The sequence below is a fragment of the Pan paniscus genome, chromosome 8, assembly GCF_029289425.2.
Source record: "Pan paniscus chromosome 8, NHGRI_mPanPan1-v2.0_pri, whole genome shotgun sequence".
In the NCBI taxonomy this organism is placed as follows: domain Eukaryota; kingdom Metazoa; phylum Chordata; class Mammalia; order Primates; family Hominidae; genus Pan; species Pan paniscus.
The window spans coordinates 145428572-145441372 of NC_073257.2; the positions used below are offsets into that span (position 1 = coordinate 145428572).

A 12801-nucleotide genomic window follows, 5' to 3' on the forward strand; every position below is an offset into this window, starting at 1 on the left:
ATTCTCCTGCCTCAGCCTCCCGAGTAGCTGCATTACTGGCACGCACCACCACGCCCTAATTTTTGTATTTTTAGTAGCGATGGGGTTTCTCCATGTTGGCCAGGCTGGTCTCGAACTCCCAACCTTAGGTGATCCACCCGCCTCGGCCTCCCAAAGGGCTGGGATTACAGCTGTGAGCGGCCGTGCCCAGCAGGGGTTATGTTTTACTCAGTGATTTACAATGCTTCCTTCAGAATGAACTAAACATGGGTGTCCCCAAGTCTCTATTCCACTCGGCTAATTTGCCTAATTATCCTTGTGCCATTGTTAACCTGTTTAAATAACTGAAGCTTCATAATGTATTTTTAAAAATAGACTTCAAATTCAAAATCATTTTTTTACTGAAAATCTATACTTCTGAATTACACGTTATCTGAATAAAGAAATAATACCTTAAAGGCATTTCAAAGTGGTTAATACCAGTCCCTCCCTTTTTTTTTTTTTTTTTTTTTTTTGAGACAGAGTCTCACTCTGCCGCCCAGGCTGGAATGCAGTGGCACGATATCTCGGCTCACTGCAAGCTCCACCTCCCAGGTTCACGCCACTCTCCTGCCTCAGCCTCCCGAGTAGCTGGGATTACAGGTGCCTGCCACCATACCCAGCTAATTTTTTGTATTTTTAGTAGAGACGGGGTTTCACCGTGTTAGCCAGGGTGGTCTTGATCTCCTGACCTTGTGATCCACCTGCCTCAGCCTCCCAAAGTGCTGGGATTATAGGCGTGAGCCACCGCGCCTGGCCCAGTCCCTCCCTTTTTATCCACAGGAATGCACATGTCAGGACTCTCCCGCCTCATGGCTGCAGGGGACAGAGTGGGGAAGAGGGAGGGTTCTAGGCCCAGCTTTCTCCATAGGCCTCCATTTACTCATCTGCATAGTGGGGTGAATCACAGGAGCTGCTGCGGGGAGTCAGGAGAATCAGAGCTGAACACACACACAGACTAAGTGCTGTCTGCCATCGTTGCCGGTACCATTGAGGCCACCCAGGAACGGGCACTCACCCTGCATCTTGCACGGCACACAGCCCTGCACCAGGGGCAGCGCTCACCCTGCACCATCCTGACCCCGGGGTGGCGCTCACCCTGCACCCCGCACCAGAGGTGGCGCTCACCCTGCACCCTGCACCAGAGGTGGCGCTCACCCTGCACCCTGCACCAGAGGTGGCGCTCACCCTGCACCAGACGTGGCGCTCACCCTGCTCCCTGCACCAGAGGTGGCGCTCACCCTGCACCCTGCACCAGAGGTGGCGCTCACCCTGCTCCCTGCACCAGAGGTGGCGCTCACCCTGCTCCCTGCACCAGAGGTGGTGCTCACCCTGCACCCTGCACCAGAGGTGGCGCTCACCCTGCACCAGAGGTGGCGCTCACCCTGCTCCCTGCACCAGAGGTGGCGCTCACCCTGCTCCCTGCACCAGAGGTGGCGCTCACCCTGCACCCTGACCCAGGGGCGATGCTCATCATGCATCCTGACCCAGGGACGACGCTCATCCTGCACATGGACCGAGGGGTGGGTTCACCCTGCACCATCCTGATCCAGGAACAGTGTTCATCCTGCACCCTGACCCAGGGGTGGGCTCACCCTGCACCCTCACCCAGGAATGGTGCTCACCCTGTACCACCCTGACCCAGGAACGGCGCTCACCCTGCACCCTGACCCAGGGGTGGGCTCACCCTGCACCACCCTGACCCAGGAACAGTGCTCACCCTGCACAGCGCTACACCAAGGGCAGTGCTCACCTTGGCACTGTGAGCAGAGACAGTGGTAGTGACGTACGGGGTCCTGTTCTTTTGAAGCAGGTCAATGTAGACCTCAGCCCCATCTCCTCCGTGGACACGCAGCAGGCTAAGCAGTTCATTGACATCATGGTGAATCCGAAATTCACTCATAGTTTTAGCTCTGAGGCACCAACATCACAATATGTTCTCCTATAGGTAAGAGGACAGCTATTCATAAAATTCAAACTGTAGAAATAAAAAACATTTTTTTAAACACTCAAGACTGGCCAATGTCAGGCTTTGACAAACCAAGTTATCACCCGGCCTGCCTGGCCTAGGGCCCCTCCCCCAACAGCCCAGCAGCCTCTCAGAGGGTCCTCTGCATGGGCCTGGGATTAGGGCCCCTCCCTGACACCCCAGCAGCCTCTCAGAGGGTCCTCTGGACGGGACTGGGATTAGGGCCCCTCCCCCAACAGCCCAGCAGCCTCTCAGAGGGTCCTCTGCATGGGCCTGGGATTAGGGCCCCTGCCCAACACCCCAGCAGCCTCTCAGAGGGTCCTCTGGACGGGACTGGGATTAGGGCCCCTCCCTGAACTCCAGCAGCCTCTCAGAGGGTCCTCTGCATGGGCCTGGGATTCACCTGCCTCCAGCTTCCAGGCGGCCTCCGCAGCTCCGGGAGCCAGCCCCGTGGGCAGCATGAATGGGGCCTGAGACCCGGGTTCCCTTTCCCCTGCACCTCCCTCCACATATGGGTCTGGGCCAGCAGGGCATGCTCTGCTGCTCGCCTCGGCTTGGGGACAGAGCTTTCTGGTCCCGGACGTGAGGCCTGTGGGGTCTACACAGGGAGCTCTGTGCCATTGACACTGCGCCAGCTACCGGCACACACAGTAACATCCCAGCTTCCACCGGAGAGGCCCACACTGGTTCTCAGAGCCCGCGGTGCTCAGCCGCAGCTCCATTCACTTGGCCGGCTCTGCGTTACTTTTTCACTCTGGTACCCGTGACATCTCCTTTTCTTGCCCAAGCGTGGCTACCGACAGAGACGCTTCTGGTAGGATTTCTACACGTTCCCTACGCGTTTGAGCTAGGTGAAGTTCCACTGCAGCTCCAGCTGCCCCAGGGGCTCACCAGGAGACACATAACACATATGAGATCGAAGGCGTCACAGACACCCAAGTGGGCAGCAGAACACTGCGTGGGGTCAGGGTGCAGGGTGAGCCCACCCCTGGGTCAGGGTGCAGGGTGAGCGCCGCCCCTACTCTCCCACCAGTGGCTGCTCATTAGCCTCTGTCACCCAGAGTTCCGATACGAGGCCATTAAGACAAACACATGGCTGTGTGCAGTGGCTCTCGCCTGGAATCCCAGCATTTTGGGAGGCTGAGTCAGGTGAGTCACTCGAGGCCAGGAGTCAAGACAGCCTGGGCAACGTAGTGAGACTCTGTCTCTACAAAAAATACAAAAATTAACTGGGCATGGTAGCATATGCCTGTAGTCTTAGCTACTCGGGAGGCTGAGGTGGGAGGATCGCTTGAGCCACTCCAGCCTGGGCGACAGAGGGAGACCCTGTCTCAACAAAAAACAAAACAAAACAAAAAACACACACAGGCAAGGCAACTGGCTATAGATTACAAAACAAATATAAGCAAACTTTACATGCTTCACAAACATTTCATCTACACAAGGGTTCTTAAGCCGGTATCCATGAGTAATCAGTAACAGATGAGCCCTTGAAAGTTATGGGCAAAATAACTTTTTATTTTCTGAGGAGATGACCCTTCAACAAATTCTCAAAGGCTCTATGACCCAAAAAAGGTAAACAACCACTCTGCTGACAGCTTTAGGGAGACAAGGATGAGCTCAACAAAACATCGAGTGTGGGCGGCAAGCCACCCAGGTGCCGAGGCAAGAGACCGAGGGCACGAGCTGTTCCAGTGTAACAAAATATATAAAACAACAAGAGTTATGCTAGATCTAGATCATAGATATGATTATATATGAATATCATTAATCATCAGTTTGTAGCAATTACTCTTTATTCCAATATTACAATAATCCTTGCTCTACAATCATAACCTAGGAAAAACCAGGCCATACAGAGATAGGAGCTGAGGGGACATAGTGAGAAGTGACCGGAAGACAAGAGTGCGAGCCTTCTGTCATGCCCGGACAGGGCCACCAGAGGGCTCCGTGGTCTAGCGGTGACGCCAGCGTCTGGGAAGATGCCCCTTGCCAAGCGGACCTTGGTCTAGCAGTAGTGTCAGTGTCAAGGAAAAACACCCGCTACTTAGCAGACCGGGAGAGGGAGTCTCCCTTTCCCCGGAGAGTTTAGAGAAGACTCTACGCCTCCAACTCTTGTGGAGGGCCTGACATCAGTCAGGCCCGCCCGCAGTTATCCGGAGGCCTGACTGTCTCCCTGTGATGCTGTGCTTCAGCGGTCACGCTCCTGGTCCGCTCTCATGTTCCACTCTGTACACCTGGCTCTGCCCTCTAGATAGCAGTAGCAAAATTAGTGAAAGTATTAAAGTCTTTGATCTTTCTGAAAAGAACACAGAAGAAATAATGACATAAGCTGTCCTCTCTCTCTCCGCCTCGGCTACCTAACAGGGAAGGGCCCCATGTCTGGTGGACACATGACTCACATGACCTTATCAATCACTGGAGATGACTCACACTCTTTACCCTGCCCCTTTTGCTTTGTATCCAATAAATAACAGCGCAGCCAGGCATTTGGGGCCACTACCGGTCTCTGCGTCTTGGTGGTAGTGGTCCCCCAGGCCCGCTGTCTTTTCTTTTATCTCTTTGTCTTGCGTCTTTATTTTTACAATCTCTCATCTCCGCACACGAGGAGAAAAACCCACCAACCCTGTGGGGCTAGTCCCTACAATAGAGTACAGAAGACTCAGCACATACTCCCACAATATGCTAATTCACTAACGATTATTAGCACGGGACTCGACACCGAGATTCTAATCCTGTGTGATGGAAGACAGTTTATCTGTAGATGAACATCAAATACTGGTCACAGGCAGGGTATCTCCGAAAATGGAAGGAGAGCGATAAGAAGGCATGGTGCTGAGTTGCTCACACACATGCTTTTGACCCAGGAGGTGCTCACGGTAACTACAGTTCAAGCACAAGGCCAGCAGGGCACACGCCATGGAGCCCCATGCAGTCTGGACACTGACGTGGCTACTTCTAGGCTGTGGGACCCTGAACAAGGACACGTCCTCTGCAAGCTTCTTCTGAAAAGGGGAAGCCCTAGGTCCTGCGTAGAGCTGTGGTAGAGAGAAGTGAAATCACCCTGAGAAAGCACAGAAGGGCCCATACGTGGTAAGTTCTTACACTGTTGTTACCAGGAAAGCAGAAACAAACATGCGGCACCATTGCTCCCTGGAGGTGTTAACTCTGTTATCTGGGAAATGGTTAGGTTTACAAAAGGAAAATTGGGTCCCAATCACTGACGACATCTTAAACTACCAGATGCTTTTTTAACAGTCATGGGAGCCCTGGACGAGGCCCTGCAAACTACTTGTGAAGCAGAAAAGACAGCCCAAACGTTCCGGCCAGCGGCCCCTTCAAATCCAAGGGTGGCCTGTTCCACCCACATTCTACTCGGCTCCCCGAGGACTGCAGGTTGTCCTATAACTGCTGGTCTGAGAAACACTTTGGTCATGCTAGGTGGCAAGAAAACCATTTGCCACCAAAACAAAGCACTCCCCCACCAGACACAAGTCAGGAGAGAAAGCTACCTATGAAGAAAAATCATCTGAGTATTTATTTAAAAACTACATGCTGGGCACGGTGGCTCACGCCTGTAATCTCAGCACTTTGGGAAGCCAAGGTGGGCGGGTCACGAGGTCAGGAGATCGAGACCATCCTGGCTAACATGGTGAAACCCCATCTCTACTAAAAATACAAAAAAATTAGCCGGGCGTGGTGGCGGGCGCTTGTAGTCGCAGATACTCCAGAGGCTGGGGCAGGAGAATGGCGTGAACCCGAGAGGTGAGCCAAGATCACACCACTGCATTCCAGCCTGGGCAACAGAGCGAGACTCTGTCTCAAAAAATAATAATAAAAAAAATAAAAACTACCTTCAGGAAACTTCATATCTCTTCTAGAAATAGAAGCACAGATGCCCGCACATCATGAGTGTTCATCCCGTGAGGAGCCTGCTGCTCTCCCTGAATGTGGGGACCGGGCCTCCAAGTGGGCAGCCCGTACTCGCACAGAGTCCCTCCCCCCAGAAGACCTTTGGAAAAGTCCTAGGGCAACTCTGGGGTGTCACGGTCATGGAAGGGTGCTCTCGCTACTTAGAGGGCAAGGGCCGGGGACGCTAATCATCAACAGAGCTGTCCCGCCAGAAATGCACAGTGTCCCACTGAAAACACAGCTCTGAGGAACATCTAGCCGTGGCCGCTTCTCGGAGGAACATCTAGCCGTGGCCGCTGACTTGGTCTTCTTGATGCTCCTGAATTCTTACTATTAATCACACAAACTGACAGGCCCACCAACTGTGACTGGGAGGGACTGACGTCCTCCTCACAGAGGCTGTGAGCTACCGCAGGGACGCGTGCTGAGGAAGCAACGCACGCATGTCACACTCCACCACGGACAAGCGGGGCACACACTCCTAGTGAGCACACACTCCAAGTGATTAAAACACAGAGGGACGTGAAAAAGAGTCTCTGTTGAGAGCTCAAAGCTAACTGTACAAATTGGTTTGAAAAATGTTATTTTACAACTTGTGGAAAATGTCAAGAGCCCAAAGGCTTTTACAGAGACAGAAAGTACAGTCATGCATCACTCAACATTCTGAGAAATGCCTGGCCAACATGGTGAAAACCAGTCTCTACCAAAAATACAAAAATTGGCCAAGCCTGGTGGCGCACACTTGTAATCCCAGCTACTTGGGAAGCTGAGGCACGAGAATCGCTTGAACCCAGGAGGCAGAAGTTGCAGTGAGCCCAGATCGCGCCACTGCACTCCAGCCTGAGCGACAGAGAGAGACACTATCTCCAAAAGAAAAAAAGAGAAACGTATGGTTACATGATTTCCTTCTGTGCGATCATCACAGTCACTCGCAGACCTAGATGGTGTACGGCCTACGATGCACCTAAACCACCTAGTGGAGCCTCTTGCTCGTGGGCTACAAACCTGCCCAGCAGGTGGCGGTGCTGAACACTAGACAACTGTAACACAGAGGTATTTGTGTATCTAAACATGGAAAAAGTATAGGGGCAGGCATGGTGGCTCACGCCTGCAGTTCCAGCTCTTTGGAACGCTGAGGCAGCAGGACCACTTGAGCCCAAGAATTTGAGGCCGCAGCGATCTATCAGCTATGATCGCACCATTGCACTCCAGCCTGGGTGACAGACGAGAAAGCTAAAGCCTCTATCCGCCACCGGGCCCATTCTCTGCAGTAGATCTGAAGCGTCCACTGCTTCCCGCGTGTGTTGTCATTCACCATTTTAATTAGGTGACTCTTTACTCTGACGTTTGTCTCTCCTACAAGGCTGCCGCGCCCTCCTGTGATGCCTTCCCCCACACGCCCTGAGCACCTAGCACAGGTCCTGTGTTTCACGAGAGCTGCGGGGACTGGAGAGGTCGACAGGACCCCGACAAACCAGGAAAGGGCCTTTGAACTAAAGTAACGGGAAGTCACCCAAGGGCTTTAAATTAAAAACGGTTACAATAAAACTGGAGTCACTTTGGCTCCAGTTCGCGACTGGTTTAGAGGGAACAAGATCCAGGGACTGCAGCGGGAGACGACAGGCGGGGCAAGGCGGACGGGAGACGGCGTGCGAGAGGGGGACCTGCGACCCGGCTTCCCAGGGCTGGGAGGGGACACCCGGGACGACCCGGAGGCCCGCTCCGCCCCGCCCCGGCTGAGTGTCGGGCCGCGGGGCAAGACGCTGGCCTGGCCGGTGCAGGCCCGAAGGGCTTCGGCCCCAGAGTTCGGGGACCGCTGCACAGCCAGAGGGAGCGCGCGGGAAGAGCCGCGTCCCGCCAGCCCCGTCGCCTCGTGGGCCCCCGGGCCTGGCAGTCCCCCAAACCCCTCATCACGCCCGCGCCCGCGTTCGGCCAGGACTCACCGCAGTCCCGGAGCCACAGCCCCCGCGCAGCCCCCGACGGCGGCGGAAGTGAGCGTGACGTCACGTCCGGCTCGGCTCGCGGACGGTGGCCGACAGGCTGCGCCCGCCCGCGCCCGAGGTGATGCAGTTGCCCCCCGCGCTGTGCGCCCGCCTCGCTGCGGGGCCCGGGGCGGCGGAGCCACTGCCTGTAGAGCGGGATCCCGCGGCTGGGGCCGCGCCCTTTCGCTTCGTTGCGCGCCCCGTGCGCTTCCCGCGGGAGCACCAGTTCTTCGAGGTGCGTGAGCAAAAGAGGGAAAAAGTAGTTGTAGGATCCAGCGGGGCCTACGGCTGCGAGGCGGGGCCGGAGCCTGGAGTGGGAGGGGCCTACGACTGCGGGGCGGGGCCGGAGCCTGGGACAGGCGGGACCTGAGGTGGTGGGGCGGGGCCGGAACGTGGAGTGGGCGGGGCCTGAGGCTGTGGGGCGGGACCGGAGCGCGGGGTGACTGGGGCCACGGATGTGGGCGAGGCCTGACGCGGTGGGCGTGCCGCGAGTCACCTGGCCCCGCCCACGGCGCACTTTTCCTGCAGGATGGGGACGTGCAGCGCCACCTCTACCTCCAGGACGTGATCATGCAGGTGGCCGACGTGCCTGAGAAGCCCAGGTAAGCGAATGGGCAGTGCCTAGCCAGTGCTAGTCCTGCGCCGCCTCCCTGACCGGTGCCTGGTCCCTGGGGCTGTGCTGCCGCTCTTCCATGTGCGGCCGCCCCACCAAGGCGCTGTGCCTGTCCAGCTTTGGCGTGGCCGACTCTTCCACCACCTAGCCTGTTTGTGAAACTTAATTCATAAAAAGAGGGTTTGGGATTGCAAAAGATGCATAGGGGCTTTATTGGAGGTCTCAAAGGGAAACTGTGCAGAAAGTCCAGCTTGGTTCCTCGCACTGGAGGAAGGGCCCCTGAAGCAGGTCTCCTTGGCAGGGTGCCCGCGTTTGCCTGCCAGGTGGCCGGCTGCTGCCAGGTGTTCGATGCCCTGGACGACTACGAGCACCACTACCACACGCTGCACGGAAATGTTTGCTCCTTTTGCAAGCGGGCCTTCCCTTCCGGACACCTGCTGGACGCCCACATCCTGGAGTGGCACGATTCGCTCTTCCAGATCCTGTCTGAGAGGCAGGACATGGTGGGTGACAACTGCACAGCCGCCGAGGCCACCCCCCATTGGTGATGGGCTCAGAGTGCTGCCCCCAGCTCTCGGGTGCTCGGGCAAGGCCGGGGACACCTTTCCGCCCTTGGCAGCCCTGCTACGGGGGCATGGCGGTGGGGGAGGGCCAGGGGTCAGAGGGAGGTGACGCGGTCTCCATTTCAGTATCAGTGCTTGGTAGAAGGCTGCACAGAGAAGTTCAAGACCAGCAGAGACCGGAAGGATCACATGGTGAGGATGCACCTGTACCCCGCGGACTTCCGGTTTGATAAGCCAAAGAAAAGCAGAAGGTAGGGAGCCGCCAGGCTCAGCACGTGTCTGCTTTTGATTTTAGGAAAAGGTTTCCAACTAGCCGGAATGCATAGACGGTCAGACTTATTAAGCACTTGTGTGTCACCTAATGGGGTGTTCACCTGCAGGTACCTGAAGCCCTGGCAACACAGCTACAGGTGGTTGTGCCAGCGGCCACCCTGCCGAAGGGAGGCTGGAGGGGAGCCCCTGGCTGCCCAGCTCTGTGCCGGTGGAGGCAGCAGAGGGGGTGTGGGAATGAGCGGGCGCAGCGCCTCCGCACTCACACCCCTCTGGGCCATGCCTGTACCTCCTGCAGCAGTCGGCCGTGGTCATCCGCACTCACACCCCTCGGGGCCGTGCCTGTACCTCCTGCAGCCGTCGGCCGTGCTCACACATCATGCAGCCCTGGCTTTCCCTTTGTCCTGGTTGGTTGTGCGCATATGAACTTGATGACAAAGCTGTTGATTAACATGTTCCTGCCTAGAGTGCACTCTGGGAAATACTTCCAGGAACAATCTTTTTTTTTTTTTGAGACAGGGTCTTGCTCTGACACCCAGGCTGGAGTGTAGTGGTGTGATCTAGGTTCACTGCAACCTCCACTTCTCAGGCTCAAGCGATTCTCCCACTTCAGCCTCCTAAAGTGCTAGGACTACCAACACGCATCGCCACACTCGGCAAAATTTTCTATTTTTTGTAGAGACAGGGTCTTGCTATGTTGCCCAGTCTGGTCGTGAACTCCTGGGCTCAAGCCGTCCACCTGCCTCAGCCTCCCAAAGTGCTGAGATTGCAGGTATGAGCTACCATGTCCAGCCGGAACAATTTTTAAATTGTGTTATATTTCTTCTTTTTTTAACTGATGAGGTGAACTTTCATAATCATCTACAATTTTATTGATCAGAGTTTTCCAGACTCTACGTTTTCTCAAGTAGTAATTTGCTCTTTAAAATAACTGGGAGAACCCACTGCAATATGGGAGGCTTTACAAAGACTTACGTGTAAAGTAATTGTCTCCTTTCCGAGGGATCATTTTAAGGAGAAAAACCGTGCAATGCTGGATTAAGACATTCGTATTATGGAAGAAACTAGTTTATAGTCTCTGGTTAACTTTAGCAAATTTCTCACACTCATAAAAAGACCCGTGGCACCGTTGGCACCATAAAAATACTATTTTCAAAAAAAAGTATGATTGTTACAGTTAAGTTTATAAGATGCAGACTCTATTATATAAACAATGGCCTTGCTGTAATTATTCTCCTTTTCCCAGTATCCTGAAAACCACACTATAAAATCAGACTATGCCAAAATAGTAAGAAAATATGCTACTTACAAGGAAATCCAGTTTCTTTCTTGCATGTTCATTTCTGGGGAACACGGGGGCTGTAGGAGCCGTGCAGGGCAGTTACTCACTGCTCTGTCCCCGCAGCCCAGCCTCAGCAGAAGCCCCAGGGGACAGTGGAGAGCGGTCAGAAGGGGAGGCCATGGAAATCTGCTCTGAGCCTGTGGCGGCCTCCCCTGCACCGGCAGGTGAGAGGCGGATCTGCAGACATAGGTCAGTGTCTGAGCTCTTTCTGAAACCCGTTCTCAACATGTGTTCGGTGCTGAGGATTCTGGGCTGCACCTGGGCCGCAGCTCTTCTCATACTGAATTCAGAAAGGTAACGCTGGGTAAGAAAATCGGCTTCCGCCAGAGAAGAAAGTCCAGATATCTCAGGTCCTGTGAATAACTTAGTTTCTCTCGCATACTCTGTTTTTGAGCTGCTGAAGCGCAGGAATGCCAAGCACCACTCACTTTTCCTCATTGTCTGAGTGGGATGGAAGGAGTCTCACTTGCAGTTGCTTCAGTCACAACCCAGGCGTCTGCCTTAATAGCATCACCTGTGCCGTCTGCCTTTCTAGCATCACCTGTGCCGTCTGCGTTTCTAGCGTCACCTGTGCCGTCTGCGTTTCTAGCGTCACCTGTGCCGTCTGCCTTTCTAGCGTCACCTGTGCCGTCTGCCTTTCTAGAGCATGACCTGTACTGTCTGCCTTTCTAGCGTCACCTGTGCCGTCTGCCTTTCTAGTTAAAGTTGATTTTAAATTAATTTGGGAAAAACGGTGAACAAGTGGGGAAAAACATCACCAAAGACTCCAAACAGGTGGAACGATGAACTTAATGTTCCCTGCACCCTCCTTACAGATGCCTGGACTTTGGCCTGTGAATGAGCCCCGGGGGGCTGGGACAGTAGGGGTTTTCATGGAACAGACATGGGGTAGCAGGAAGTCTCAGCCCCAGAGGGCTTGGCAGGAGCCGCCCTCTCTGCAGAGTTCTTCCCAGCGGGTGTGCATTGGTGGCTGGCGGGGACCCCCCACAGGAACTAGGTCTCAGGCTGTGGAAAGGGAGCTGCCCCCAGGGCCCAGGAGGGCCGGCTCTGCATTCCGCATGTTCCCAGAGTGAAAGAGAATGAGGAGACACACAAGTGCTATTATGACCTGGGTTGTTGGTTGGCAGATACAGCATCTAATAGAAACTTTCTTCCATCCCAGAATACCCTCTACCATCTGCTTTGGTCAGGGTGCCGCTCGAGGATTTAAAAGCAACAAGAAGAAAACCAAACAATGCTGATAGACTCAGAAAAGGAGTGGGGGGCAGTCACCACTGCTGGGCGTGGCATCCGCCTTGGGCCTTTCTCCGACCTTCTGGTGTGGCCGCCCTGGGGGCCAGGCCCTCGCCATCCTCCCCGTCCTTGTCCCTCAGCAAATGGCATCAGCAGCTGTCATCAGAAGCTGTGAGGGACCCACAGATTTTGGAAACGACCTGGACACACTATTGGGAAGGAGATGTGGACGGCCTGTCTCCTCCTGCAGGGCCCACCCTAAGAATGTATTTTTAAACACATGAAATAAGTATTTTTCACTGATGGTCTTGAGTCTTCATTTCTGTGTTGAGTCAGGTGCGGAGTGGTTGTTGTTACCCATGGGTATTCTGTTTTCCTCCCTCAGTTTTCAGGAAGATTTATAAAGTCCTGGCACCCCTCAGAGGTGGGTGATGGGGTAGGATACAGCACTCCACCTCGTCCCGGACCTCCTGGCTTTGGGAGCCACACCCAGTTGTCCTTGCCACACCACTTAGGGAGTAGACCTGGTGGGGGTAGGATCTGATGCCCACAGGGAGGGGCACAGTGGCTCTGGGGGCATGGGGTGCTTGGGGGTGTGTGGGGTGCTGGGGGAGTGGGGGGTGCTGGGGGAGTGGGGGGTGCTGCCCCAGAGGGTGCAGGATCCATCACTAGTGCCAGCGGGGACCAGAGAGCCTGCATCAGGAAATGCAGGCCAGGAGATTGGGGCTGGCATTGGATTGCAGAGATACACTGGGGGCAGTGTGTCCTGGAGAAATCACTCTGTTTTGATAAAATTAGGGCTCTCAGGGACTCCTGACCACGTCTTCCTCCAGCGGCCCTGTTCCCACAGCATGTGATATGGGCGGCAAGCCACCCAGGTGCCAAGGCAAGAGAACGAG

At 54.9% G+C, this 12801-nt stretch overlaps 2 protein-coding genes across 8 annotated transcripts in view; one reads left to right on the plus strand and one right to left on the minus strand.

Moving 5' to 3' along the window:
* TUBGCP2 (tubulin gamma complex component 2) overlaps positions 1-7978 on the minus strand; it is a 32843-nt gene extending 24865 nt beyond the window's left edge. For 2 of the 5 annotated variants that reach the window (XM_063607615.1, XM_034951482.3), the window contains exons 1-2: positions 7843-7978; positions 1772-1960 (exon numbers count right to left, since the gene is read on the minus strand). In XM_063607615.1, the coding sequence (XP_063463685.1) occupies positions 1772-1921 (150 nt within the window). In that variant the 5' untranslated portion in view covers positions 1922-1960; positions 7843-7978. Of the gene's footprint in view, positions 1-1771; positions 1997-7842 lie in introns of those variants that run through there. The other 3 variants (XM_008969308.6, XM_063607616.1, XM_034951484.3) reach the window with 3 other exon arrangements.
* ZNF511 (zinc finger protein 511) lies at positions 7964-12206 on the plus strand. 3 transcript variants are annotated; one of them, XM_034951487.2, is made up of 6 exons: positions 7964-8116; positions 8410-8483; positions 8796-8997; positions 9184-9308; positions 10733-10858; positions 11832-12206. In XM_034951487.2, the coding sequence occupies exons 1-6, from the start codon at positions 7964-7966 to the stop codon at positions 11908-11910; spliced, it is 759 nt and encodes a 252-aa protein (XP_034807378.2). In that variant the 3' UTR covers positions 11911-12206. The 3 variants fall into 3 exon arrangements, with proteins under 3 accessions (XP_034807378.2, XP_034807376.1, XP_034807377.2); XM_034951485.2 differs by having other exon boundaries at positions 10733-10833; XM_034951486.3 differs by having other exon boundaries at positions 10733-12206.
* Positions 12207-12801: the final 595 nt, after the last annotated feature.